The sequence below is a fragment of the Oryctolagus cuniculus genome, chromosome 1 (assembly GCF_051225735.1).
Source record: "Oryctolagus cuniculus isolate XC-2025 breed Fujian yellow rabbit chromosome 1, ASM5122573v1, whole genome shotgun sequence".
Taxonomy (NCBI): domain Eukaryota; kingdom Metazoa; phylum Chordata; class Mammalia; order Lagomorpha; family Leporidae; genus Oryctolagus; species Oryctolagus cuniculus.
The window spans coordinates 49,257,026-49,280,866 of record NC_142867.1 but is presented as its reverse complement, the minus strand read 5'-3'; the positions used below and the strand labels follow the sequence as shown (position 1 = coordinate 49,280,866).

The 23,841-nt window shown below is 41.2% G+C and overlaps 2 protein-coding genes and 1 non-coding gene across 5 annotated transcripts in view; all 3 read right to left on the bottom strand.

Moving 5' to 3' along the window:
- Window positions 1-282: 282 nt before the first annotated feature.
- Window positions 283-2,802, bottom strand: RPS13 (ribosomal protein S13). The gene is made up of 6 exons (XM_002721357.6): window positions 2,755-2,802; window positions 2,561-2,609; window positions 2,361-2,439; window positions 1,315-1,484; window positions 894-994; window positions 283-361 (listed from the first exon to the last, which is right to left on the bottom strand). The coding sequence occupies exons 1-6, from the start codon at window positions 2,775-2,777 to the stop codon at window positions 328-330; spliced, it is 456 nt and encodes a 151-aa protein (XP_002721403.1). The 5' UTR covers window positions 2,778-2,802; the 3' UTR covers window positions 283-327.
- Window positions 1,622-1,711, bottom strand: LOC127487671 (small nucleolar RNA SNORD14). Its single transcript, XR_007914718.1, has one exon. It is a non-coding gene; the product is annotated as a small nucleolar RNA SNORD14 (small nucleolar RNA).
- A 3,579-nt stretch (window positions 2,803-6,381) lies between the features above and the next one.
- Window positions 6,382-23,841, bottom strand: part of PIK3C2A (phosphatidylinositol-4-phosphate 3-kinase catalytic subunit type 2 alpha) — a 123,906-nt gene continuing 106,446 nt past the window's right edge. For all 3 annotated transcript variants that reach the window (XM_089328080.1, XM_089328090.1, XM_089328086.1), the window contains 11 exons: window positions 22,309-22,445; window positions 20,228-20,397; window positions 19,566-19,722; window positions 18,982-19,091; window positions 16,468-16,675; window positions 14,551-14,675; window positions 13,147-13,264; window positions 12,989-13,061; window positions 12,515-12,624; window positions 12,304-12,429; window positions 6,382-9,453 (listed from right to left, as the gene is read on the bottom strand). In XM_089328080.1, coding sequence (XP_089184206.1) covers window positions 9,271-9,453; window positions 12,304-12,429; window positions 12,515-12,624; window positions 12,989-13,061; window positions 13,147-13,264; window positions 14,551-14,675; window positions 16,468-16,675; window positions 18,982-19,091; window positions 19,566-19,722; window positions 20,228-20,397; window positions 22,309-22,445 — 1,517 coding nt within the window. In that variant the 3' untranslated portion in view covers window positions 6,382-9,270. The remainder of the gene's footprint in view (window positions 9,454-12,303; window positions 12,430-12,514; window positions 12,625-12,988; window positions 13,062-13,146; window positions 13,265-14,550; window positions 14,676-16,467; window positions 16,676-18,981; window positions 19,092-19,565; window positions 19,723-20,227; window positions 20,398-22,308; window positions 22,446-23,841) is intronic.

Genomic DNA, 23,841 nt, shown 5'->3' with positions numbered 1-23,841 from the left:
AGCCATTTGGGGAGCAAACCAGCAGATGGAAGAGTTCTGTGTAGCCCTGCCTTTCAAATAAATAAGATGGGTGTATTTTTGAATATCCAGGTTTTCCTAATATGAGTTTTCCATTAAATCTTTATCTTCTGTATATAGGAACCCTCCAATCAGGTTATGCTGCTTAACTAGTTTAGGGGCCAGTCCAGGGATGAAAGATTCTCACTGCTCCCCACCAGAAACAATCACATATGGATCAGTGATACAGTTTTTTTTTTTTAGGAAAAAAACCCACAAAACACATTTTTAGTTAAACAATGATTTTATTGCTTGAGCGCATAAACAAATTTATGCCACCAGGGCAGAGGCTGTGGATGACTCACTGAAAAGGAAAAAAGGGGAAATAGGGATTAATACTGGTCGTCCATATCCATTCACACACACCCCTGCTAATGGAGCTCTTTCCAAATGGCTAAAGTAAATCAATATGAAGGGCACCAAGTGATGGAGCTGCCCAATCAGCTCAACACTGCTCACTGCTCAGTGCTCACTCGGCCAGCCGAGGAAGAACCGGCCAACTCTGGGAAAAACATTTCTGGTGAAAGCTGTGCATGGCTGGGTATCAGTGATCAGAGCACCTCACGCAGAAATCAAAACAGCGCTAACATCTGGAAGCAGAGGTGAGAAACGAGCCCTCACATACTACCCTGAAGAAGCGACAGGGCTTCTGCAGTCCAAACAATACAAACCACGGCGTTGGGCATGGGACACAGCCAGGCCGTCTGTTCACGTACCACCCACGGCTGCTTTCCCATTACCACGGCCAAGCTCAAAGAGCCTCAAGTATTTCTCTGCTGCTAATACTTACTATCTGGCTAATTCCCGTTCCCATTAACAGAAAGGTAGATACTTACTATTTCCAATTGGGGGGGAGGACCCGCTTGGTTTTGTAGTATCGAGCCAACCGGTGAATTCGGCTCTCTATCAGAATCAGGCGGAATTTGGCATCTTTGTCCTAAAAATAAAATTTGAAACAACTCTAAGAAAACCACTCAAAATAACAGGTTAGCAAACATTCATCTAGCGAGGGAACAGAATCACAGCGCACTTTTCCTAATGAAGTTACCCAACGCTCTCGAACAGAATGGCTAGACTGGACTACTGAGGGAGTTTAAGGCTTCTAGGAAAGACTAACACAATGGCTGGCAAGCCAAACACCCACCTCCCCAACACTGACAACCAGCTGCACAGGCGACACCACAGAAAACCGCTGCTGCTGAAAGCACTGTGGCGAGTCCCCAAGCAGTTCCAGTTCGACTTCCATCCTCTCCTTACCTTCCTGTTCCTCTCCAGGTGTTTCCGAACAGCAACAGCTTTCTTAATTAAGTGATAGAGGTCCTCGGGAAGATCAGGAGCGAGTCCTTTGGACTTCAGGATCCTCAAGATTTTATTGCCGGTCACGAAGCGCACCTGCGCCACGCCGTGGGAGTCCCTCAGGATCACACCTGAAAGGGAGACCTCGAATTCTACTCCAGCACCAAACACACTGCGGCGTGTGATGTGCGCGCAGGGGCTCGGAAACCAACTCGCTCCCCTTGTAAGCTGGGGGGTGGTGGTCCCCACAGAAACCTGTACCAGGAGCTCACTCAGACATCCAAGGAAGGTTTACCCAACACTAAGGAAAACCTTTCTGGTGGAAACTGCGAATGGTGGAGGACCATCATCACGGTGAGCTTGCTGAGTACAGCCGACCACAACACTCAGGGTCCCCGCATTGGCACGTCTTTGTCCTGTGATTAAAACCAGCTAACACCCGAGAACTCGTACCCACTCTTCTCTAAAAGCTTCCCATACCCTGCTAGTCCTTTTAGACCTCAAGGGAGTCCCTGACTACTGGATCATCTAGTACTTTGTGTCACACCTCCACCACACTCTAAGAGGGCAGGCATCCAAGGGCCCAGAAGCCATGTTCCCCACGCAGCAGGCGAACCTCGGCTGAACGGAGCCACCTGCACGGGCCACACGGCGGGCGCGCTCATGTGTCAAGCATTCTGGAGTCAACACCGACACCCGCCTTCACGGCTGTATACCCTGGGGCTATCGGCTGCAAGGGGCCTTAGGCGGCAGCTACCAGTACTGCGGCCTCAGTTCGCGTCGGTCAGAACTTGTAAAGCGCTCGCCATCGGGCACCCAGGAGGATGCTCCATAGACTCTGTCGGGAATTTTCCCGATTTCACCACCTACTACCCAGGGGCCGGAGAGCGCAATGACGAATAAACCTCAGTCCCCAACAGTAACCGCACCCCACCCCCAAAGCGCGCGTGCAGCCTCCACGGTCCCACGAGCAAGCGAAAGGGGCCGCTCTGCACGCACGCACTCACCGATCTGCGAGGGAGTCAGGCCCTTTTTGGCCAGTTTGTAAATCTGCTCCTTCACGTCGTCGGACGTCAGCTTCAGCCACTGTAGAAGGGAGCGAAGGCGCCTGTTAGGCCAGGAAGGCCGGGACCGTGTCCCGGCACAGCAGCCCCTCCCGACTCAACGCCGCGCAAGGCCCCGGGCCCGGCCCCCGGGAGCTACTTACGGTGGGCACGCTGCGGCGATAGGGCAGAGCGGACTGGGACAGGCCCTTCCTAGGAAGAGAAGCAGTGTCGGGTGAAATGGTGGCTCGTGCCCCAGCAGCTCAGAACATCCGCCCCTCGGTCAGCTGCCCACACCATCACCCGTCCTCTCCCTCGCCTCCCAGCCCCGCAATCCGGCCGGCCGCCCCGAACTCACCCGGGAGCGTGCATGCGACCCATGATGGCGGCGGGCAGGGAGCAAAAAGAGAGTGAGGGAGGAAGCGCCGCAGGAAGCCACCCGGCACGCCGGAAGTGACCTCACACGTTCCCGCGTCCTCGCTCCCAGGAGGCGGGGCTCCGCTGCGCAGCCGCTGCGTCCGTGTGACTACAAGTCCCGAAATGCCTCTGGGTCTAGGCGGTGATTCGTCCGCAGGCCACACCTCCCGGCGTACTTAGGCTTCAATGAGGCGCCAGGCGAGAGCGGGAGTCTGACGCCAGCATCCAATCAAAGTTCCCTGCCTTGAGGCCGACGCTGTGGCGCAGTGGGTTAATGCCCTGGCCTGAAGCGCCAGCATCCCATGTTAACTCAAGTTCGAGACCCAGGTGCGCCACTTCCGATTCAGCTCTCTGCTATGGCCTGGGAAACCAGTGGAAAATGGCCCACGTCCTCGAGTCCCTGCACCCACGTGGGAGGCCCAGAAGACGCTCCTGGCTTCAAATCAGCACAGCTTCTGCAGTTGTGGCCATATGGGGGAGTGAACCAGCGAATGGAAGACCTCTCTCTGAGCTCTCTGGAACTCTAGCTTTCAAATAAATTAATTAAAGTTCTCTGCCCATTTTAAAGGTGGGTTCTGAGTTGTTCTGAGTACTAGATCCTTCTCAGATACACTGTTTTCAAATTTTCCTCCCATTCGGTGGGTCATCTTTATTCTCTTTTTTACACAGACTCAAGAAACAGAGATCTTCTATCCACTCATTCACTCCCCAAGTGGCTTCAGTGGCCAGGGCTGGACCAAGCCAAACCCAGGAGCCAGGAATTTCCTCAGGGTCTCGTACAAGGGTGGAAGGGGCACAAGCATTTGGGCCATGTTCTGCTGCTTCTCCCAGGACATTAGCAGTGGGGCAGCCAGGGCTCAAATGGGCACTCCTATGGGATGCTGACACATCTGCTATGCCACAACACCAGCCCCTACCTATGCTATCTTGAGAAGACCCTTTGGTACACAGTCTTCAATTTTGACAAAGTTAATCTTTTTTGTATTTTTTTTTTTTTTGGCTCCTGCTTTTGGTGTCATATCTAAGAATCCATTGTCAAATTCAAGGTTTTTTTCTAAGTTTTAGCTCTTGCGCACTTTAAGTCTTTGATTCATTTTGAGTTAATTTTTATGAGTACGAAGTAAGTCCTTTCTCATTCTTTTCCATATGGTTATCTACTTGTCCTAGCACCGCTTGTTTACAAAACTTTTCTTTCCTCATTAAATGGTTTTGGCAGTCTGTGTGTGTCTTCCTTGAATCACGAGTCAAACAAAAATAACTAAATAGTTTCTCTTAAAAAGATTTATTTATTTGAAAGAGTTACAGAGAGCAGAGACAGAGTGAGTCTTCCATCCGCTGGTTCACTCCCCAGTCGGCCACAACGGCTGGAGCTGTGCTGATCCGAAGCCAGGAGCCAGGAGCTTCTTCTCCCACGTGGGTGAAGGGCCCAAGGACTTGGGCCATCCACTGCTTTCCCAGGCCATTAACAAGGAGCTGGATCAAAAGTGCAGCAGCTAGGACTCAAACCGGCGCCCATGTGGGATGCCCGCACCGCAGGTAGCAGCTCTACCCACTACGCTACAGCACTAGCCACCAAATAGTTCCTCTTGAAGTGAAGAATACAGCTAAAACTTAAAACTTAAAGGATGGGTTAAAAAGCTAAAGAGAAGAGTAAATTGGAAAAGGTGTCACAGTAAATTGAGAATGCAGTACAGAGACTGAAACCAAAAAAGGAAATATGGAGAGAAGTCAGATACAGATTAAAGAGGGTCTATCATACATTTTGCCAAGGTTCCAAAACAAAAGGAAAATGTGCCAGATCCAGCATTGAGGAAGATAGTAGTTACCAGATATTAAGAAATGAAGAAGGTTACTGAGCCACAGATCTAAGAATCCTATCTTCTTTTTAATATTGATCAAATGCGATTAGCCTTGGCTAGTAATTGTTGAAGCTGTGTGATTGACTTGTTCATTTATAGAGTTCATTATATTGTTGTCTACTTTTGCCTATGTTTGAAATTTGTAGGATAAGGTTTTGAAAGACTAAGGGTGAAATAAAGACGTAAACATCTCACAGGAACTGTTTTTCATCACCAGAATTGGTTCTAATTGCTCTTTTATCGTCCCTGGGTCCTCTGGCATGTCATCCTAAGAGCAGAGAATCGCAGCCTCATGCTCACCTTGTAGGATGAAAGTACAGTATTAGAGCATTTCTTGTTTTTGTTTTTAGAGTCATTTATTTATTTGAAAGTCAGATTACACAGAGAGAGGAGAGGCAGAGAGAGAGAGAGAGAGAGAGAGAGAGAGAGAGAGAGAAAGGTCTTCCAGCCGATGGTCCACTCCCCAATTGGCTGCAACAGCCGGAACTGTGCTGATCTGAAGCCAGGAGCCAGGAGCTTCTTCCGGGTCTCCCACTTGGGTGCAGGGGCCCAAGGACTTGGGCCATCTTCCACTGCTTTCCCAGGCCTTAGCAGAGAGCTGGATCAGAAGAGGAGCAGCCGGTCTTGAACAGGTGCCCATATGGGATGCTGGCACTTCAGGCCAGGGCATTAACCCACTGCCAACACAGTGCCCGGCCCCAGTATTAGAACATTTCTTGGAGCCCACATTGTGGTATAGTGAGTGGGTAAAGCCACCACCTGCAACACTGTCCTCCCATATGGGCACCAGTTTGAGTCCAAGTTGCTCCACTTCTGATCCAGCTCCCTGCCAATATACCTAGGAAAACAGTGGAAGATGGCCCAAGTGCTTGGGTCCCTGCACCCATGTGGGAGACCCAGAGGAAGCTCCTGGCTCCTGGCTTTGGTCTGACCCAGCCCTGGCCATTGCAGCAATTTGGAGAGTGAACCAGTGAATGGAAGATTGATCCCTGTCCCCCTCTCCCTGTAATTCTGCCTTTCAAATAAATAAATGAATCTTTTAAAAAAATTCTTTATAGGTCTGTAATGTGGCTGTTGCTGTACTGAATATCTAAGTAAAATACGAAAGGCCATTCTCACAGAAACATTTCACACCTAAGAAACTGTAATGGGGGCTGGCGCTGTGGCGCAGTGGGTTAACGCCCTGGCCCGAAGCGCCAGCATCCTATATGGGCTGCTCAACTTCTGATCCAACTCTCTGCTATGGCCTGAGAAAGCAGTGGAAGATGGCCCAAGTCCTTGGGTCCCTGCACCCATGTGGGAGACCCAGAGGAAGCTCCTGGCTCCTGGCTTTATATCTGCAAAGTTCCGGCCATTGCGGCCATCTGGGGAGTGAACCAGTGGATGGAGGGCCTCTCTCTGCCTCTCCTCTCTCTGTGTAACTCAGACTTTCAAACAAATAAGTAAACCTTAAAAAAAAAAAAAAAGAAAGAAAGAAAGAAACTGATGGGACTGCAGCAAAGTGGTAGCGATCCAGATCTTCACAGAACCACAAGTCAGGATCCCCATGTGGCATCTGTAGAATTAAGTGAAAGGCTGGTTCTGAAATTTGGGATTCTTGGACTGAATAAACTCCCAGGTGAGATGCCAAGGACAACAACAGTAAGCTCATATTAAAGTCTGGAACTAAGAATGTACGTCAGCAAGGAAAGAAATGACAGCAGAACTCCTTTATTCCAGAAATATTTTAATACAATCGTAGTACAGTTATGAAGTCACATTCAATCCACTTAATATATTTAAGGTATTAATAAAAAATATTATACATCTTAATTCACTATCTTAATATAATTAAAGTATTTGGTTCTTATAGATGAGACTAGTTCATACTTGCACTGCTAGTCAAACAGCATGTGAGTAAAACCTATGGATTATGAAGATGGGGCTTCTGTCCTCTGATCTGAAGACTAACAAAAGTGAATATATTCTTTTTAAACACTTGAATTCTAGAAAGAATAGTTAACACATTTAAGGCAAGATATTGAAAACTTTATACAACTTGAGTTTGAAAAAAATGAGTATAAGGGGGCTTCAAAATGTTCGTGGAAAATTGCATTATCTTTTCATTCCATTTTCCTACTAACTGTTTGAAGCCTCCTCTTACTTTACCAAAGATCATACATGCCTTAACATATATGAATATTTACAGATTCATATAAAGGCAGTCATAAAAACATCAGTGCCAGTTCTGCACTGGGTTCCTCAGTAGAGAAAATAATAGCTTCTTGGAGTGAGCCATTATCTTCAAATCTCAAAACACTGGCAAGAAGAAAGAACTCTTCTGGTACAAGACTTACATGTAGCATAATTATTTTCACTCAGTAAAGAGAAGTATAAAACACTGTAATTATATATAAAAATTAGTGTCTTGGCCAGTTTGCTTAAACTTTTGTTTTTCAGATTTACTTTAATTTAAACCTTTAAAAAATATTAAAAAATCCAAGGGATTTAAAATTGTTTCAGAGTAGCAGTGGTAGTGCAAAGAAGCTCCCCTCCTTTGTTTGCTTTTTTGGTATGGGTTGCAGGTCAGCATTTCACGAAGGAATAATTTATATTAAGATACATGAAAAATATATGTATACATGTTTTAATGACCAAAGAAGGCACAAAATGAATTAAATTAATAAGAGAAAACATTACCACTTGTTCTAAATTCTTGTTATTTATACAGTATTAATCTTAATATACACTCTGAATATGATTCTATGTTTCTCGTAACTGAAAAGTGACGGCAGAGTCTAGCTCTGTTCTACAAGACACTGCGGCAGCAGACTGCAGAAAGGCCGTCCAATCAACAGGACCTCATACCAAGACAGCACTTTCTTTTTTTTCCTTTTACAGTGGCTAAGTGACAACTCATGGAATGGAATTAGTTCTCAAAAGCTTGAGTGAAAATTTCTAGTGCTATTTTACATTTGCAAAGCTACTCACACACTTAAGAAATGTTAACCATATGTAGAAAAAGCAAAGAGTGGTACTTTGATGTATATCTTAATTAACTTATTAAATAGACAACATATTTTAACATAGAAAACACAGACATTCATATATCCTATTCATGGGTCTTCCTATAAATGGACCATTAGTGTTAGGCACCAAAAAATTCAAGTTTTTTTTTTTTTTTAAACTATTCCTCTGATATATCCTGAACTCTTATTTCTGCTCTGCAAATGTCACTATTTACATTAAACACTTGCACAGTTCATAATAAAGAATGGTCTGGGAAACTGAACTGAAGATTGTCCTTTCTCTCACGGTACTCTTCATTGCATATTTTGTCAGTTTTCTTACAGCAACCAGATTGCTATCATCCCTATTACCATTTAAAAAGTATCTGAATTTCTATTCTAACCATGAAAGTTATTATTATATATACACACTTATCTAAACAAAATTATGCCTGACACTAAATAACTCATAAAAATGAACCTTACTCTCAACGGTTTCTGTAGAATAATTTCAATCCTGTATGATTCTGAATCCCATTATATTATACAAAATAAAATCTTCCATATGAATGTACAATGTTTACAAATGTTAAGACAGTTTACAAGATGAACTTCCATAAAGATCATTACAATTTAGTCTGAACCCTAGAATCCTTGTCCTGGGCTTCTTGTGAAGAGTCTTCTCTACTCATAGAGCTTTTGTAGCAAACAGGAATGGGCACATGGGTGAGGAATTTGCATTTGTCTATAGAGTGAGTGACGTATGGATATATGGAGGTGATATGAACAAACTTTAGTTCACACATCTGGGAATAAACGTAGGATTATAATGGAATGAAGGAATTCAGTACACAACTGTATAAGTGGCCCTCATTCAGTAACAGGGCAACAAAACTTAAATGACTTTTTGTGGGAAAAACATTGGTATATAATTTCTTATCTTTAGTAAACTGAAAGTGAGTGAACACTATGTATTAATTACTTACTAAGTCAGGAAAGAATCAGAATGAAGTGCCAGGGAAGCATATAAAGTTAAGTAAGGCACCATTATTTACAACTTCAGCGATTGGCACTTATTCTGAAAAAGGCTTTAACGATAAGTAAAAAACCAGTATTATTTTTTCCCTAGTCCTACAAACTACGTAGTAGTTCTTAGCATAGCTGTCTATTTGTGCTTTGCTTCTCAGCCCTGGAATAGCAGCTGCGTGTTGTGGTAGCACTCTGCATCTTTCCTTTCCTTTGGTGTTTGTGAGCTTACACAGTGGTCAAGGCTCCAAGAGGTGCGTAACAGGAAACAAACATGCTATGTACGTATCGGGAACAATGCAGACGAGGTGGCAGCACTGACACAGCAGGATCTCAAAGCCCTCTGGAGGACTTATGACGTTTAGGGTTTACAGCATTCAACATAATGACTTTTAGACACCAATGGCTTTCAAAAAGTCATAAAAATTAGTTTATGTGACTATTGGTCCAACAAACATGTTGAAATTCAGCAAGTTTATATAATTTCTGCCCAAGTATAAAAATACTATACAGAGTTCACCAGTATGTGTGCACATGCACATGTTTATAACTGTTCTTGCTTCCAAAGCTCAGAAATTCACCAGCTTATAAGTAAGTTGCTGCAGTCAGCTGATACCACTTAACTGTCTCTTTGCTCAAGTTGAAGTCTTTCAAAGGCAGGGTTATTCCACCCAAGAAAAAATTCTCCCGCAGAGATTCTGCACTGAGCACACTTAGCTGAAGTTCCCTCTGTCTTAGGGTTTCTTTGCTGTATCCACTGTACACAAGCTACAACAAAGGAAAAAAGAAACAATAAATTACAAATTAAAGTGTGTTTGGTTTTTTGGAATATTTTAAGTGAAACAAAAGTGAGACTATTAGCCAAAGAATTACAACAAATGACATCAGTTATGTGGAAGGATTTGTTTTAATACTCCTGAAGCACATTTTGTATTTCAAGAGTCTTAGAATGTATTGTAATTCCTGTGAATGTCTGACAGAGATGTACAAAAATGGATCCAGTTGTTGAATAAAAATTAACAACTAGAAACATGTTTCTTCTGAGATGAAGGTGATGCAGAAAGGAAAAGAAATTGCATGGCAGTAAAACTTAAGGTCATCTAATAGCTAGGAAAAACAAGAATGAAAGACAGCAAGGTAGGACAGTGTAATATTAAAATTATATTACAAAAAAGGAATGATTAACATTTCCCTTTTTCTTTTTTCTGTTGGATTTAATATATCATGAAACAATTCTTGATTATCATAAGCTCATCTACTAAAAAGGGCAGTTTGTGGGGCCAGCACTGTGCCCCCCCCCCCAGCAGAGTTAGACAGTGAGAGAGAGACAGAGAGAAAGGTCTTCCTTCCATTGGTTTGCTCCCCTAATGGCTGCTACAGCCAGCGCTGCGCTGATCCGAAGCAAGGAGCCAGGTGCTTCATCCCGGTCTCCCATGAGGTTGTAAGGACCCAACCATCTGGGCCATCCTCCACTGCCCTCCCGGGCCACAGCAGAGAGCTGGCCTGGAAGAGGGGCAACCGGGACCCGGGGTGCCAGCGCCACAGGCAGAGGATTAGCCTAGTGAGCTGCGGGGCTGGCCAGCACTGTGCCTTAGCAGGTAAAGCCAGGACCTGTGATGCCAGCATCCCATTTAGGTGCTGATTCAAGTCCCAGCTGCTCCACTGCTGATCTAGCTCCCTGCTAATGTGCCTGGGAAAGCAGCGGAAATGGCCCAAGTCCTTGGGCCCTTGCACCCATGTGGGAGATCAGCTTCAGTCTAGTCCAGCCCTATCCCTGTGACCATTTGGGGAGTGAACCAACAGATGGAAGATCTCTCTCTCTCTCTCTCTAACTCTGCCTTTCAAATAAATAAAATAAATTTTTAAAAAAATTGCAGTTTTCAACAAACCTGGAATGTTAAAAGCCAATCTGGGGGCCAGTGCTGTGGCATAGTGGGCAAAGCCACCGCCTGCAATGCTAGCATCCCATATGGGTGCTGGTTCAAGTCCCTGCTGCTCCATTTCTGGTCCAGCTCTCTGCTATGGCCTGGGAAAGCAGCGGACGATGGTCCAAGTGCTTGGACCCCTTCACCCACGTGGGAGACGAGGAAGAAGCTCCTGGCTCCTGGCTTTGGATTGGCTCAGCTCCGGCCGTTGCGGCCATCTGGAGAGTGAACCAGTGGATGGAAGACCTCTCTCTGCCTCTCTGTAACTCTGCCTTCCAAATAAACAAATAAATCTTTAAAAAAAAAAACAAAACACAACAACAACAAGCCATTCTGTTTCAAATTCTCACCATAGTCAAAACTTAGAATTTTTCCAGAAAGCATAATATGTTCTGAGAAACATAATGCAATTCTTCTCAATGTTTGACAGAAATAGCAAAAAACAAAAACACCTGACTACACCTTATTTCTCTGCTTATTAGAAAAAACAGAAACAGAAACAAAAACATTGCTTTTTGAGGAAAATATTGATTGGTCTTGACCAAGCATTATGTATACTTTTAAAGAAGTGAAATGATTTTCTTAGAGGTTTCAATAAATTCTTTTTAAATTTTTAAAAGTTATTTGAAAGTCAGAGAGAAAGAGACAGACACAGCTCTTACCTGCTGGTTTATTCCCTAAATGCCTGAAAGAGTGAGGGCTGTGCCTGGCTGGAGCTAGGAGCCAGGAACTTAATGCAGGTCTCCCTCCTGGGTGGCAGAGAATGAATTACTTCAGCCATCACTGCTGCCTCCCAGGTGTGCACTGTTAGGAAGTTAGAATTGGGAGCAGAGCTGGAACTCCAACCCAGGCACTCCGATATGGGATGCAGGTGTCCCAAGCAGCATCTTAACCCTACACAAAATATCTGTCCTGGTTTTCATTTATAACCTTAAAGAAAATTCAGAATTCTTTGCTTCCAATCTCCAGCCAAACATTTTTGTATGGATGTGGTATTAATGCACACAAACATTATTTATCTAAAAGTGCTGAGTATGGAGAATAGAGAAAGACTTTAAGATGATATTAAAAGGTTAGCTTATATGTTCCAGTCATGTCTCATACCCTTCAGCTGATGTTTTGTTTTCTATTATTGTTGGAATTATTACTGCTTTCAATTTTGAACACCCCATTTTAAGAGGATCACTGAGAGATAAAAACATATTCAAAGACTGATTCTGATACTACCACCACCAAACAAAGGTGCAGATGTTTCCGAAGAGAAACCATAAAGGGCATCTGAACTTCACTCATCTGGGCGCTGTAAGGGGGTGTAGAAAGGAGCCGTTCTGAGAGCTACAACCAGGACGTCAGAGGTGACTGCAGGCAGTAAGATTTCAGCTCAGGGCAAAAAGTAATCAAGAGCAGGAGGAGCTGCCAAGACCAACTGGGTAGCCTGGAAGACCTTATGCACAGACTGGACATTCAAGAGCGGTGCTCATGCACTGTTACATCATGGTTCCTAAGATCTGTTTAAAAGCTTAAGAGTCTATGATTGAGGGGTCTATTCTGCATCATTTAACTGCAATGGATTTGATTTCTTTTTTGCAATATATAACTCAGCAGCTGATACTTAAAAGCTTTAAGCATTTTAAAATGTAAAAATCTCAAAACAACAAATCTAAAAATGTTTACAGACATGATTTTAACTTACCATTTCATTGAATGTTGGATTCCTTGTTTTTCGTGAAATTTTGGTTTTACGCTTGGATGTTTTGTGGGTATCTGGAAGTAGGTATGTTTTGACATATGGATTTGGGTCAGCCCCATCTTCAGTAACCTATAAAGAAAAGCAGTCCTCACAGTAATGCTCCCTACTAAGGTAAAAGTTTATTCCACAGTCAACATTATTTGTAATCACTCACAAGATCTTTGATGTGCATCACCATGATGAAAAGAGTACCATTTCGGTAAGAGACAGATAATTTCACTGCTCCTCCTATTTGGCCTGGAGTAGGACTGAAGGGACCTGCATCTGAAAATACAAATATTTTCCTCTTTATTCTATCCTGCTCACTGTAGTGGTCTAAGCTATAACAAAAAGTGTTGACTTCCTGGACCAGAACATGAGGCAAAGAACCTGGCTGACGACTGATTTAAACTTGTTTAGGAAGGTTAAGTTTATCTAGAAATGGACTGGCTTGGAGAGGTCTTCAAAAAGCTCATGGAAAATGCATGTGTCATCTTTTAACTCTATTCTTCCATTAATTTTTGGGAGCACCTCATATACTCCCATTTTCACTGCAGCAAGTAAGACCATTGTCACTCTACTCCGTTCTCGTCAAGAAGATACCAACTTACAGGTCATGAATTACCAACAAAGAAAAAAACAAGCTCACCTGCAGACCTAGCTATTCCTTCAGCTTTCTCATCACGAAGTAAAGGGTGGAAAAAAGTACAAACAAGATCACACTAAGATTGAAGAGAAAAAAAGATTCATTAAACATTGTGCAGCACAAGAGGCACAGTGTTACTATTTGTTATTTGGGAAGTTTACCTCTGCCACTTCTGCTGAAGCACTCATCAAACTCTGTAAATAACTGTTTAATTCGATTTTCCTTTTGGCTGCTACATCTTTTATGTGCGTTCGGCCCAGAACCATCCTATTAGGGAAGCTACAAAGCAAAACAAAAACGTGAGACTTAAATTACTTCATCTGGAAGTACTTACAGAATCAAACACAATATATACTTAGGATACAGTTTTGTATATACTTAAAGACAAGAGTGGAAATTTAATCTATTATAAAAGTAATTTTGGGGGGACTTCCCTTCAAGTACATGTGATAAAATAGTTCAATTACCCATTAACCTTTTATACGCCATAGAACAAAAGATGAATGGGTTGTTAACTTCTGGGTATCCCACAGGGGTACAGGAGCCCAAACACTTGCGCCATCCTCTGCTGCTTCACTAGACACATTAGCAAGGAGCTGGATCGGAAGTGGAGCAGCCAGGACACAAACCAGCACCCATATGGGTTACTGGCATCACAAGTGTAGCTTGTGCAGCTTAATCCTGTGTCACAACACTGTCTAATTTTTTTAAATTTATTTTTATTTATTTGAAAGCAGAGTTACAGAGAGACAGGGACGGATAGTGATCGTCCATCTGCTGATTCACTCCCCAATGGCTGTAAAAACAAGGAGCTAGGCCAGACTGAAGCCAGGAGCTCTATCCAGGTCTCCCACGTGTGTGCACCAAACTTAAGGACTTGAGCCATATTCCAGGCACATTAGCAGGGAGCTGACTTAGAAGTAGAGCAGCTGGGACTTGAACCAGAGGCATATGGGTCGCCAGTGTCACAAGCAGCAGCTTAACCCGTTATGCCACAGCATTAGCCCTGGAAACACTCTAATACCCACTTGGCCTCCTCCTTACTTGTGAAATCCAGTCTGAGAAGAAAAGGAGCAATATGACACAGGAAATCTATTGGTCATTAAGCTATAGTAAAAGGGACGCTTCTCTAAGGATAACAGATAAAAAACTAAGCACTACAATTTTGATTAACAGTTTCAGTAATGCTTGCTTCAGTTTATTATTTATCAGAGGAGCTCGATATGGCCCAAAATAAATGATTTCTGCAGCAATTTAGCATCTGACTTTTTAAAACCAAGATTCCAATTTATCTTGTGTTGCTTACTATGTTAGAGACAATAAAGTCAGGTACATTTGTAAGTCTGGAAATTCCATATTTTAATATCTTGATCACATATTCATTGTCTATTCATTCAACAAAAATTACAACCCTTAACTGTCTAATTCTGCATTAGGCCTTTGTGATACAGGAAAATAAGTCGGATGTAGTCTTTAGTATCTTAGTAAGCGTTAATTAAAGGTTTTTCACTTACATTTATAATAGTTTCCTACAAAAGGGGATAATGTAAAGCATGGGAACATACCCTGGTAACTTCCAAAGTGGAAAAATAATACCGAGCTTATTATGAAGTTCCTGAAACTCGTCAAATGTCCGGAAGACAAATGATGGTTCAAGCTGTCCTTCCCTCAAAATTCGGACTACATAAATCTGAAAAGAAATCACACCCAGATGCATTAAATTTATAATAAAACCTCCTTTCCTGACAGAAAAGAAATTTACACTCCAAGCGCTTTTTAACTTGTTAATGTGTCACCAACAGGAAACAGCAAATATAAAACTCATTACTTTTATAGCATATCTAACTACATTCTAAGTGTGATTGTAACCATTATAAGAGATATAAAAAAGAACCTGAAAGTGGAAGTACAAACAATAATTATACTTTCAAATTGTATAAATTTAGTGCATTTCCAATGAAAATGTTGACTTAAGAAAGGAAAAAAGAACAAAAGGTACTGGAAAACTTGTTTTACTGGATATTTAAATTATTATAAAGTTACAATACTTGAAATATAATATAGGAGCACAGAGTCAGATATATCTATATAAAACCAGAAATAAATGCAGAGAAATATGTAAACAGTATATATAAAAGTAGCACTATAAATCATAAGGGAAAAAATGGGCTACTCAATAAAATGGTATTAGGATAAAATACTACACAAAAAGATACCAAAATTTATTAATAAAATGTAAAAATTCAACTTAGAAAACTACTTTCTAAAATCTATCAATTCACCACAAATTTTAAAACTAACAGTGCTAAAAAGTACTATCCAAAACAACTTTGTAGTGAAGGGTGAAGAATGACAACAAAAAAGATGATATTATATTCTCAAGGAGGGAAAAATATGGTGAAGATCCTGTTTTTGTTAGAAAACTGTGTGTGAGATAATACCTTATCAGAGAATGGGATAGGGCCTTACACTTTTTACTTTAGTATACTTCTGTATTAGCTGAATTTGTTACAAGGAGTAAGCTTTAACCTTGCAATTAAGAAAAAATTAGGCCGGCGCCGCGGCTCACTAGGCTAATCCTCCGCCTTGCAGTGCCGGCACACCGGGTTCTAGTCCTGGTCGGGGCGCCGGATTCTGTCCCGGTTGCCCCTCTTCCAGGCCAGCTCTCTGCTGTGGCCAGGGAGTGCAGTGGAGGATGGCCCAAGTGCTTGGGCCCTGCACCCCATGGGAGACCAGGAGAAGTACCTGGCTCCTGCCATTGGATCAGCGCGGTGCGCTGGCTGCAGCGCATGGGCCGCGGCGGCCATTGGAGGGTGAACCAACGGCAAAGGAAGACCTTTCTCTCTGTCTCTCTCTCTCTCACTGTCCACTCTGCCTGTAAAAAAAAAAAAAAAAAAAAAAAAAATTAAAGATAAGAAATGAGAAAAGCGGAGTAGTACTACTTTTAAGCTCACCTCTGAGAGGAAGAATATCATTGGGCCTTCACAGTTGTAAAGTTAGTTTACAAAAAATCAATATATTTAAACATTAGAGATGTCTCAAGTATATTTGCATACTTTTGAATCATCCATGGAAGAAACAAGCATGTGTAGAACAAATGCTTGGAACTTTAAAAAAACAATATTTAATTGAGAGGCAGAGAGAGAGACAGAGAGAGAAAGAGAACACATACACACTCGTATCTGCTGGTTCACTTCCCAGAAGTTTACACCAATCGAAACCAGCCGCCAGGAATTCAATTCAGGTCTCCCACATTCGTGGCAAGAGCCCTAATGCGTGAGTCATTAATGCTGCTTGTGAGTCTGCATTAGCAGGAAGCCAGAATAAGGAGCAAAGGTGGGTACTGAGCCCAGACATTCAGATATGGGATGTGGGTGTCTTAACCATTAGGCCAAATGCTTGGAACTTGGGGGCAGAATGAAGCACAAAAGACAACAATCATGTATGTATGAATAGTCTACAAATACTGAAATCAAACTTACATAATGCTTATCTGGGTTGTATTTCTTATGATACGTAAAAACAGAGACTTCCTTGATTCGACCATCTTGTCTAAAGGAGTATGTTTTGGGCGAAAATGAAAGGATGGGCTCATCATTAGAAGGAACACCAGAAAAACGCAGTTGAGCAAGGTTGTGAATAAAGAAGTTAAACTTCGTGGCAATGCTTCCCAAACTTGATTCAATCAGCCTGGAAAATAATCAGAGAGCTTGTTAACAGAAAATGTTCATGAGGATTCATGCTTACCATCCTTCAACATAATAAAAGATAAAAACACCTCTATTTCCTTTAAAATATTAAACCAACTCTTCCTTTGTCAGCAATTCCCTTTGTTCTACGGGCCAAAGACTTGTCAAAATGCATTGCACCCAAATGAAAACCTTTAGTACAAGAAATGATACTTGGTTTTCTTGAGCCCTATTGGATCCAAGATTAATTCAAGAGCTATTGAGGATAGCAGATGAATGTTACAAAGCTGAGAAGATTACTTTGGTTATTTTATTCATTTGTAATAAAGAGGGAAGGTGACAACAAAGAGAGACTTGTTTTGTAGGACTGGATAAAACATCTTAGGTAAGCAAAGGAAACAAAATGTCTTAGAAACAGGGTACAGAAAGCTAGAAAGGAGAAGGAGATTCAAAAACAGAAGTAAAAGAACTACAAATACAGGTTTTTGCCTTGCTATACACTGAATGAATATTTGTATTCCCTCAAATTTATATGTTAAAATCTCAGTTCCCAATGTGACTATATTTGGAGATATGACCTTAGAGGAAGAAATTAAGGTTAAATAAAGATGGGGCCTTGATCCCACTGGAGTGTCCTTACAAGGAGAGATAACAGAGAGTCTGCTCTCTCACTGCTGTGTAAGGATAAAGGAGAAGATGGCCGTTTACAGTCTGAGACAGGAGCCTTCATCAAGAACCTACTCGGCTAGCACCTTGATCTTGGACTTCCCAAACTCTAGAACTGTGAAAAAATAAACTTCAGTCTATGGTATTTTATTATGAAGTCCAAGCAGACGAATATGTCTGCTTTGTAGTTTTGCCTAGAAGAAGCAATGAATCTTTAAGAAACAAAAATAAAAACCCATCAATACCTAAATTTTCGGGGATAGTTTGGAAGGCTGTACAAAAGTCAGCTTCCTTCAAATCATTTCAGCCCAGAATGACGACACTACAGAAGTCCAGTGAAGTGTTTTATATCTCTTTTCCACTGAGATGAAGAAGGCAAGAGAAAAAGGAGAGAAAAGAACATGAGCTCACATGCCCCATCCCTCCCTCTGTGGCATTAGGATGTGGCAGCAGCCTGGTTCACCAGACCTTTAGAACAGATTTCCTGGGAAGATCGCTTTTAAGGGCATAATGACAAACTCAACTGCCAGTTGTGAGTATATGTGTTTCAAGTACTATGTCATATAATAATAGTTTACTACAGCAGTGTCCCGGAGCTTGCTGTTTTACGCACTGAAAAGATCCATGAAATTTAAGGCAGAATTCTGGAAAACAAACTAGTGCAGATATCATTTTAGAAAGAAACTTTAAAGAAGTACATGGCACTGGGGCTGGCGCTGTGGAGCAGTAGGTTAATCCTCCACCTGTGGTGCCAGCATCCCATATGGGTGCCAGTTCTAGTCCCAGCTGTTCCTCTTCCAATCCAGCTCTCTGCTATGGCCTGGGAAAGCAGAGGAAGATGGCCCAAGTCCTTGGGCCTCTGTACCCGCATGGGAGACCGGTAAGAAGCACCTGGTTCCTGGCTTCAGATCGGCGCAGCTCTGGCCATTGCGGCCATTTGGGGAGTGAACCAGTGGGAGGAAGACCTTTCTCTCTGTCTCTTCCTCTCACTGTCTATAACTCTTCTTCTCAAATAAATAAAATCTTAAAAAAAGAAAAAAAAAGTTCATGGCACTGTAGAAAACATGTTTCTAAGAAATAGTTCACAAGTAGAACTTTTGGAGTTGAGATCATGTTTTCAGAGAAATGTATTTTTAATTACATAATTGCAAATCTTTTATATTTGCTCAGTAAACTTTTGACAACTTATTGTTATACTGTGAATCATAATCAGATCTTTTTGACATATAGCATTTATTTAAACTAAGGTAAAAGAAATGAAGGCCAAATTGTAGTGCTTTCTCAAGATATTTAAAAATGTCTTGAGGCCAGTGCTGTGGCAGAACAGGTAAAGCCACCACCTACAGTGCTGGCATCCCATATAGGCGCCGGTTCAAGACCCGGCTGCTTCAGTTCCGATTCAGCTCTCTGCTATGGCCTGGGAAAACAGTACAAAAAGGCCTAAGGCCTTGGTCCCCTGGACTCACGTGGGAGACCCAGAAGAAGCTCCCGGCTTCTGGCTTCGATCGGCACAGCTCCAGCCACTGCTGCCAATGGGGGAGTGAACCAACAGATGGAACACCCCTCTCTCTGCCTCTCCTTCTCTCTGTGTAGCTCTTTCAAATAAATAAATAAATACTTTTTTTTTTTTAAATGCCTTACCTAGTAAAGAAAATTGTTGCTTCGGCATCCGTAGTTTGGGGTTGAAGTGCATCTCTAACATATTTCAAATCCTGAACACTTGTAAGTTCTGGTAACCCCGAAGGAATCATCTATGGAAGAGATAACAAGTTTTTTGTTTGTTTGGTTGTTGAGTTAAATTTTTGTTCCCTACCTCTCCCTGAAAGTTGGTCAAGTGATTAGAACTAAGGAAACAAAACAATCACAGTTGTGAGGAATTTGTTAGTGTTCTGGGGACCTAAGTGATGACCTCACAAATGAGAAAAGTCAAGGCCAAGGAAGTCAGGTGATCCAGTGGAAGTTGTGAAGTCAGCTTATGGCATAAAAGCTGTGAAATCCAGACCTCCTATTTTTAGAACTGTATTTTTATTACCATATCAATTAGTCACAATTAGCATAGCAGAGCTTCTTTGGTTTTTGTCCTCTTTACTAATAATACAAGGGTATAATAATATAGCTGATATTTATGACTACAGTAAATTTATTCTAAAATCACAAAATTAACTTTTTTACCAACATAAATGCGCTAATATATACTTAATTAAATATTTGTAAAGACCAGTTACCAGTGAAAGGAGATTAAGAAAGAGGTTTGTCTGCTTTCTTATCAAGTTGTATGCCTGACAGCAAAGGTCCACAAACAACTGGAAGCGAATGGTGGGCTTTTCCCCCCCATTAATGACATAAGCCATATCGGAAGTCAGCACAAATGGAGCCCGATCCCTGTTTAAAATGAAGTACAAGCAAAGTATTATTAAAGGAAGATATTCAAACAAATGCTGTTACTGTTACAAAGTTACTAAACTAAACTCTTATAACCGTAGCAATTTCCAACTAGGAAACTTAGTATAAGCCAGTTTTGAATTTCTATAATTCACATTTTCAGAAAAGCCATCAAATAATAATCTCATTGCTTAGAACTTACACTGAAAACTCCCCAGATCTTATTTATAAATCCACAATTCCAAAGAGAGATCAAACACTAGTTACAAACACATGTAGAGAAAAATCCTGTACTTGCTGCCATTACACAAATAGAACCATTTCTAATAGATGCCACTAACTACATCAAATAAAATATACCTTAATTCATTTCCACAAAGTTTACACACACTCATCTTACGTGCTCTGTGGTAAGTGAGCTCTGAGGGCCTTTTTTGTCCCCAGTTATGCTCAAAGGCAGCAACAAGGCAAAGCTCAGTCATAGCAATAATACCAATAGTAGTACCTTTTAAAGCTACCAAACATCTGTGCATGGCCCAAAAACTTTCCAAAGTCAATGTGAAACATGTGTCCTGTGCTTCGAAGCATTATATTGTCATTGTGTCGATCACAAATGCCTAAAACGTAGGTGGCTACACAGCATCCAGCACAAGAATAGATAAAATTTTCAGAAGCCTATAATAAACATATAAGACTATTTTAGGAAAAAAAATACTTTTAGAAAAGGAAAGCTAATTCATCACTGTTTAAAAACACTCTTGTAATTCACATTCTCAACAGCATCCAAACTGGGTTACAGTAATAAATGCTAGCCTACTCCTATTTCAGAAGCAAAACTCCCTTCTAAAGGTGATCACTGCCCCTTTCTTCTGGCTTTGGCTTTTACCAAACAGGGATCCTGCCAGTCCTCACATGGAGTACACACTGCCCTTGAACAGCTTTTAAATACAATGTTTCTGGAACCCTGCTCTGCACAGATTCTGCTGTTTACAACCAGTGGTATCATTAGAACAAAAACTAATCTGGATAGAAGAAAAAAACTGTACTCCTTTTATAGGGAGGACATGTGTAAAGAATGACAGCTACTGTCTTAAAACATCCAGTCATAACAATTAACGTGATTTGTTTCCCCATTTGGTGACTCCCTACATGCCATCTATAATTACCTCAAACAGAACCATAGTTCTCCATAGTTTCATATAGTCTTGCCAGTCTTGAGACTGCTAGAATTAATAATAAGATATCATACAGAAGGACACAGCAAGTACAAAGAGTATTTTTACCTAAAACATGTACTTCATTCTCAAAGTACTGTGTTTCTCAGTGGTGCAGCCATGTGGCTCTATCTGTCCATGTGGTTAATTTTATTCCAATCTCATCTAGCAATCATTACCAATGATGCTGACAACAGCAATAGTGTGTACATAGCACTTATTTCAAGTGAAACATACCTCTCTCCTTCTCCCACTCTTCACACACACTCACACACTTAACTCATTTAAAATCTCACAACAAAAAAATGACTGAGGTACTACTACTATCACCATTTTACAGATCCGGGAATCTGAAACACAGGTAAGTTCACGTGTTTGCCCAACATCACACATTTGTTACGTGGCAGAGCCAAGATTCAAACCCAGGCAGTGGCAGTGTGATCCCTCTCTGTTACAGCACCTCTCATTAAATCACCTAAAAAAGCCAGATGCATAAAAGGTGCTTCCTGTGTGCTACTTGACAGTTATTGTGTGACAAACAACTTACCATGAATCACAGAAGAATCAACATTAAAATACACAATATTGGCTTCTGCTGCACTGCTTTCCCCAGATCATACAGAAGTAGGAAAAGGGTATAATCTTACAGTTTTAAAGACCCACAAAGAGAAGCTGATGATACATAAACTACACTTAAATTGGGGTCTGCTTACATCACTATTTCAAGTGTACTTGAGTATTCCTTAAGCCAAGTTAAGATTGTGAGAGGCCTTGATTTGTTAAGAGATTGTCCTCTCCTCATATATAGTTCAAAATAACACTAGAACAAAAAAATTGATGCTTCCAGTAAAAATAAGCTATCAATTATAAAATAACTTTATGATATTGTTATTTTTATAGCTGTGCATGTACTACAACACCACAATATCTACAATGATACTTTACAGTAGAGATCACTAAGGTAGTAAGAGGTTAAATAATTTGCCCACGACCCTGTAGGTGGGGACTCTGGGCGTAAATTCAAGCCCAGAAAGTCTGGCCCGTAAACCATGCTCTTAACTACTGCATGATGCTGCCACTTTTACTCATTTCCGTAACTTCTTCCAAGATCTTTGGGAAATACAACATTCTTGGTTATAAAATCACTTGTTTTGCTGACCTTTAAGTATGTGCTTGGAATGTTTTTCTGGATAATTTAGCATTGGTTCCAGTAATATTCCTGCCTTTAAATGCATTCTGTTTTATATGTTTTTCTACACTTAAAGACCTGTTTTCCTTAGACTAAATGCCTATTTAGTGGAAAATGAAAGCACTTAAAACCTTTTTAATACATTTTTGACAGTTATTTAGAATAAGGAGACAGGCTAATCACCTTTTCATATTCTTCTTCAGAGGGATTGTATTTCCTCAGCCACTCTGCAAGTGGTTTATCTTTAAAGGATCCTGTCACACCATATTCCACTTGGATTTTCCTAAGGGTATCTGAGGCAGGAACTAGCTCCACCATGCCTTTAACAAAAAATATTAAGGTATGTGAAAATTTTAAAAATTATAGCTTCCAATCTTTGACATAAGATACCAGCTAGCAATTATCACTCTAAAAAAAAATCAAGTCTGGCAGGCCATGCTAGAAAATGTAAGCCAACAAACTTATTTTTTATTATCAAAAGTACCCAACAGGTAAAAGCTGATTTTAACTATTTGATACCATAGTTTGTACATGATGTGCTAAGCCTCAAAGAGTAACAATTTTAACTACAAACTAGAAAAAACTAATTTCATTTGTAAAGTTAACTTTTAAGACATGTTCTGTCCTATTTCAGCCACAGAATTTTCTCTAACCATGTATTTGGGCAAGGTAAGTCCTATCAAAAGGAATTAAAAATGAAGGGTCAACCTTGTGTGATATGCCTAAATCTCAAATATGCGCTTTGTTTTCCTAATCAGAATGTAAATGTCTGACAGGGCAAATCATTTTTTCTTTTCTCTTTAACATCTTTAAACCAAGTATCAAATAAGTTATGGAATATCCACATAATAGAACACAATGAGATAGGTATCTATGTACATATGTAGAAAGATCTCAAAAATAAAGACAAAATCCAAATGGAGAACTTTACCTTTTGTGATAAAAAAAGGAAGAATGTTGTGCATAATATATATGCATAAACATATATAATATATGTTAATATCTATTTATTTAAAAGGCAGAGTGACAGCAAAAGAGGAAGAGGAAGAGAGACAGCTTCCATTCACTGAATGACTCCCTAAATGGGTGCAATAGCCAGAAGATAGAATTCCTTCCAGGTCTGTCATGTGGGTGGAAGGACTCAAATACTTTGAGCCATCATTCACTGCTTCCTGAGTGCATTAGCAGGGAGCAAGGCTGGAAGTGGAATAGCCAGGATTCAAACTGGCAAACTCCCTTCACAATGCCTGCACCAAGTGGTTATACTTTTGGAAAAGGATGCCTGGCATTGAGGATGTAGATATGAAAACTAAGATTTACTTTTCAATTCATTCTGTTATATACTATCTAGATATTTAATATATGCATATATTATCATATACTTTTTAAAGAAAGATTTATTTATTTATGTATTTGAAAGACAGAATTAGAGAGAGAGAGAGGGAGAGAGAATCTTTCATGTGCTGGTTTACTATCCCAAATGGCTGCAATGACTGGAATGGGCCAGGCTGAAGCCAGGAGCCAGGAGCTTTTTCCCGGTAACCCATGTGGGTGAAAGGGCTCAAGGACTTGGGCATCCTCTGCTGATTTTCCAGATACATTAGCAGCAAGCTGGATTGGAAGTGGAGCAGCCTAGACCCGAACCGGTGCCCATGTGGGATGCTGGTGCTGTAGGTTGTGGCTTTAACCTGCTGTGCCACAGCACCAGCCCCATTA

Excerpts from the sequence above, each read along its gene's own strand:
- RPS13 (XM_002721357.6), bottom strand. The coding sequence starts at position 2,777 with ATGGGTCGCATGCACGCTCCCGG. Across the intron at positions 1,485-2,360 it reads CCTGACTCCCTCGCAGATCG|GTGTGATCCTGAGGGACTCC; the intron begins GTGAGTGCGTGC and ends TCTCCCTTTCAG. Across the intron at positions 362-893 it reads CTCCCCCCCAATTGGAAATA|TGAGTCATCCACAGCCTCTG; the intron begins GTAAGTATCTAC and ends TTTCCTTTTCAG.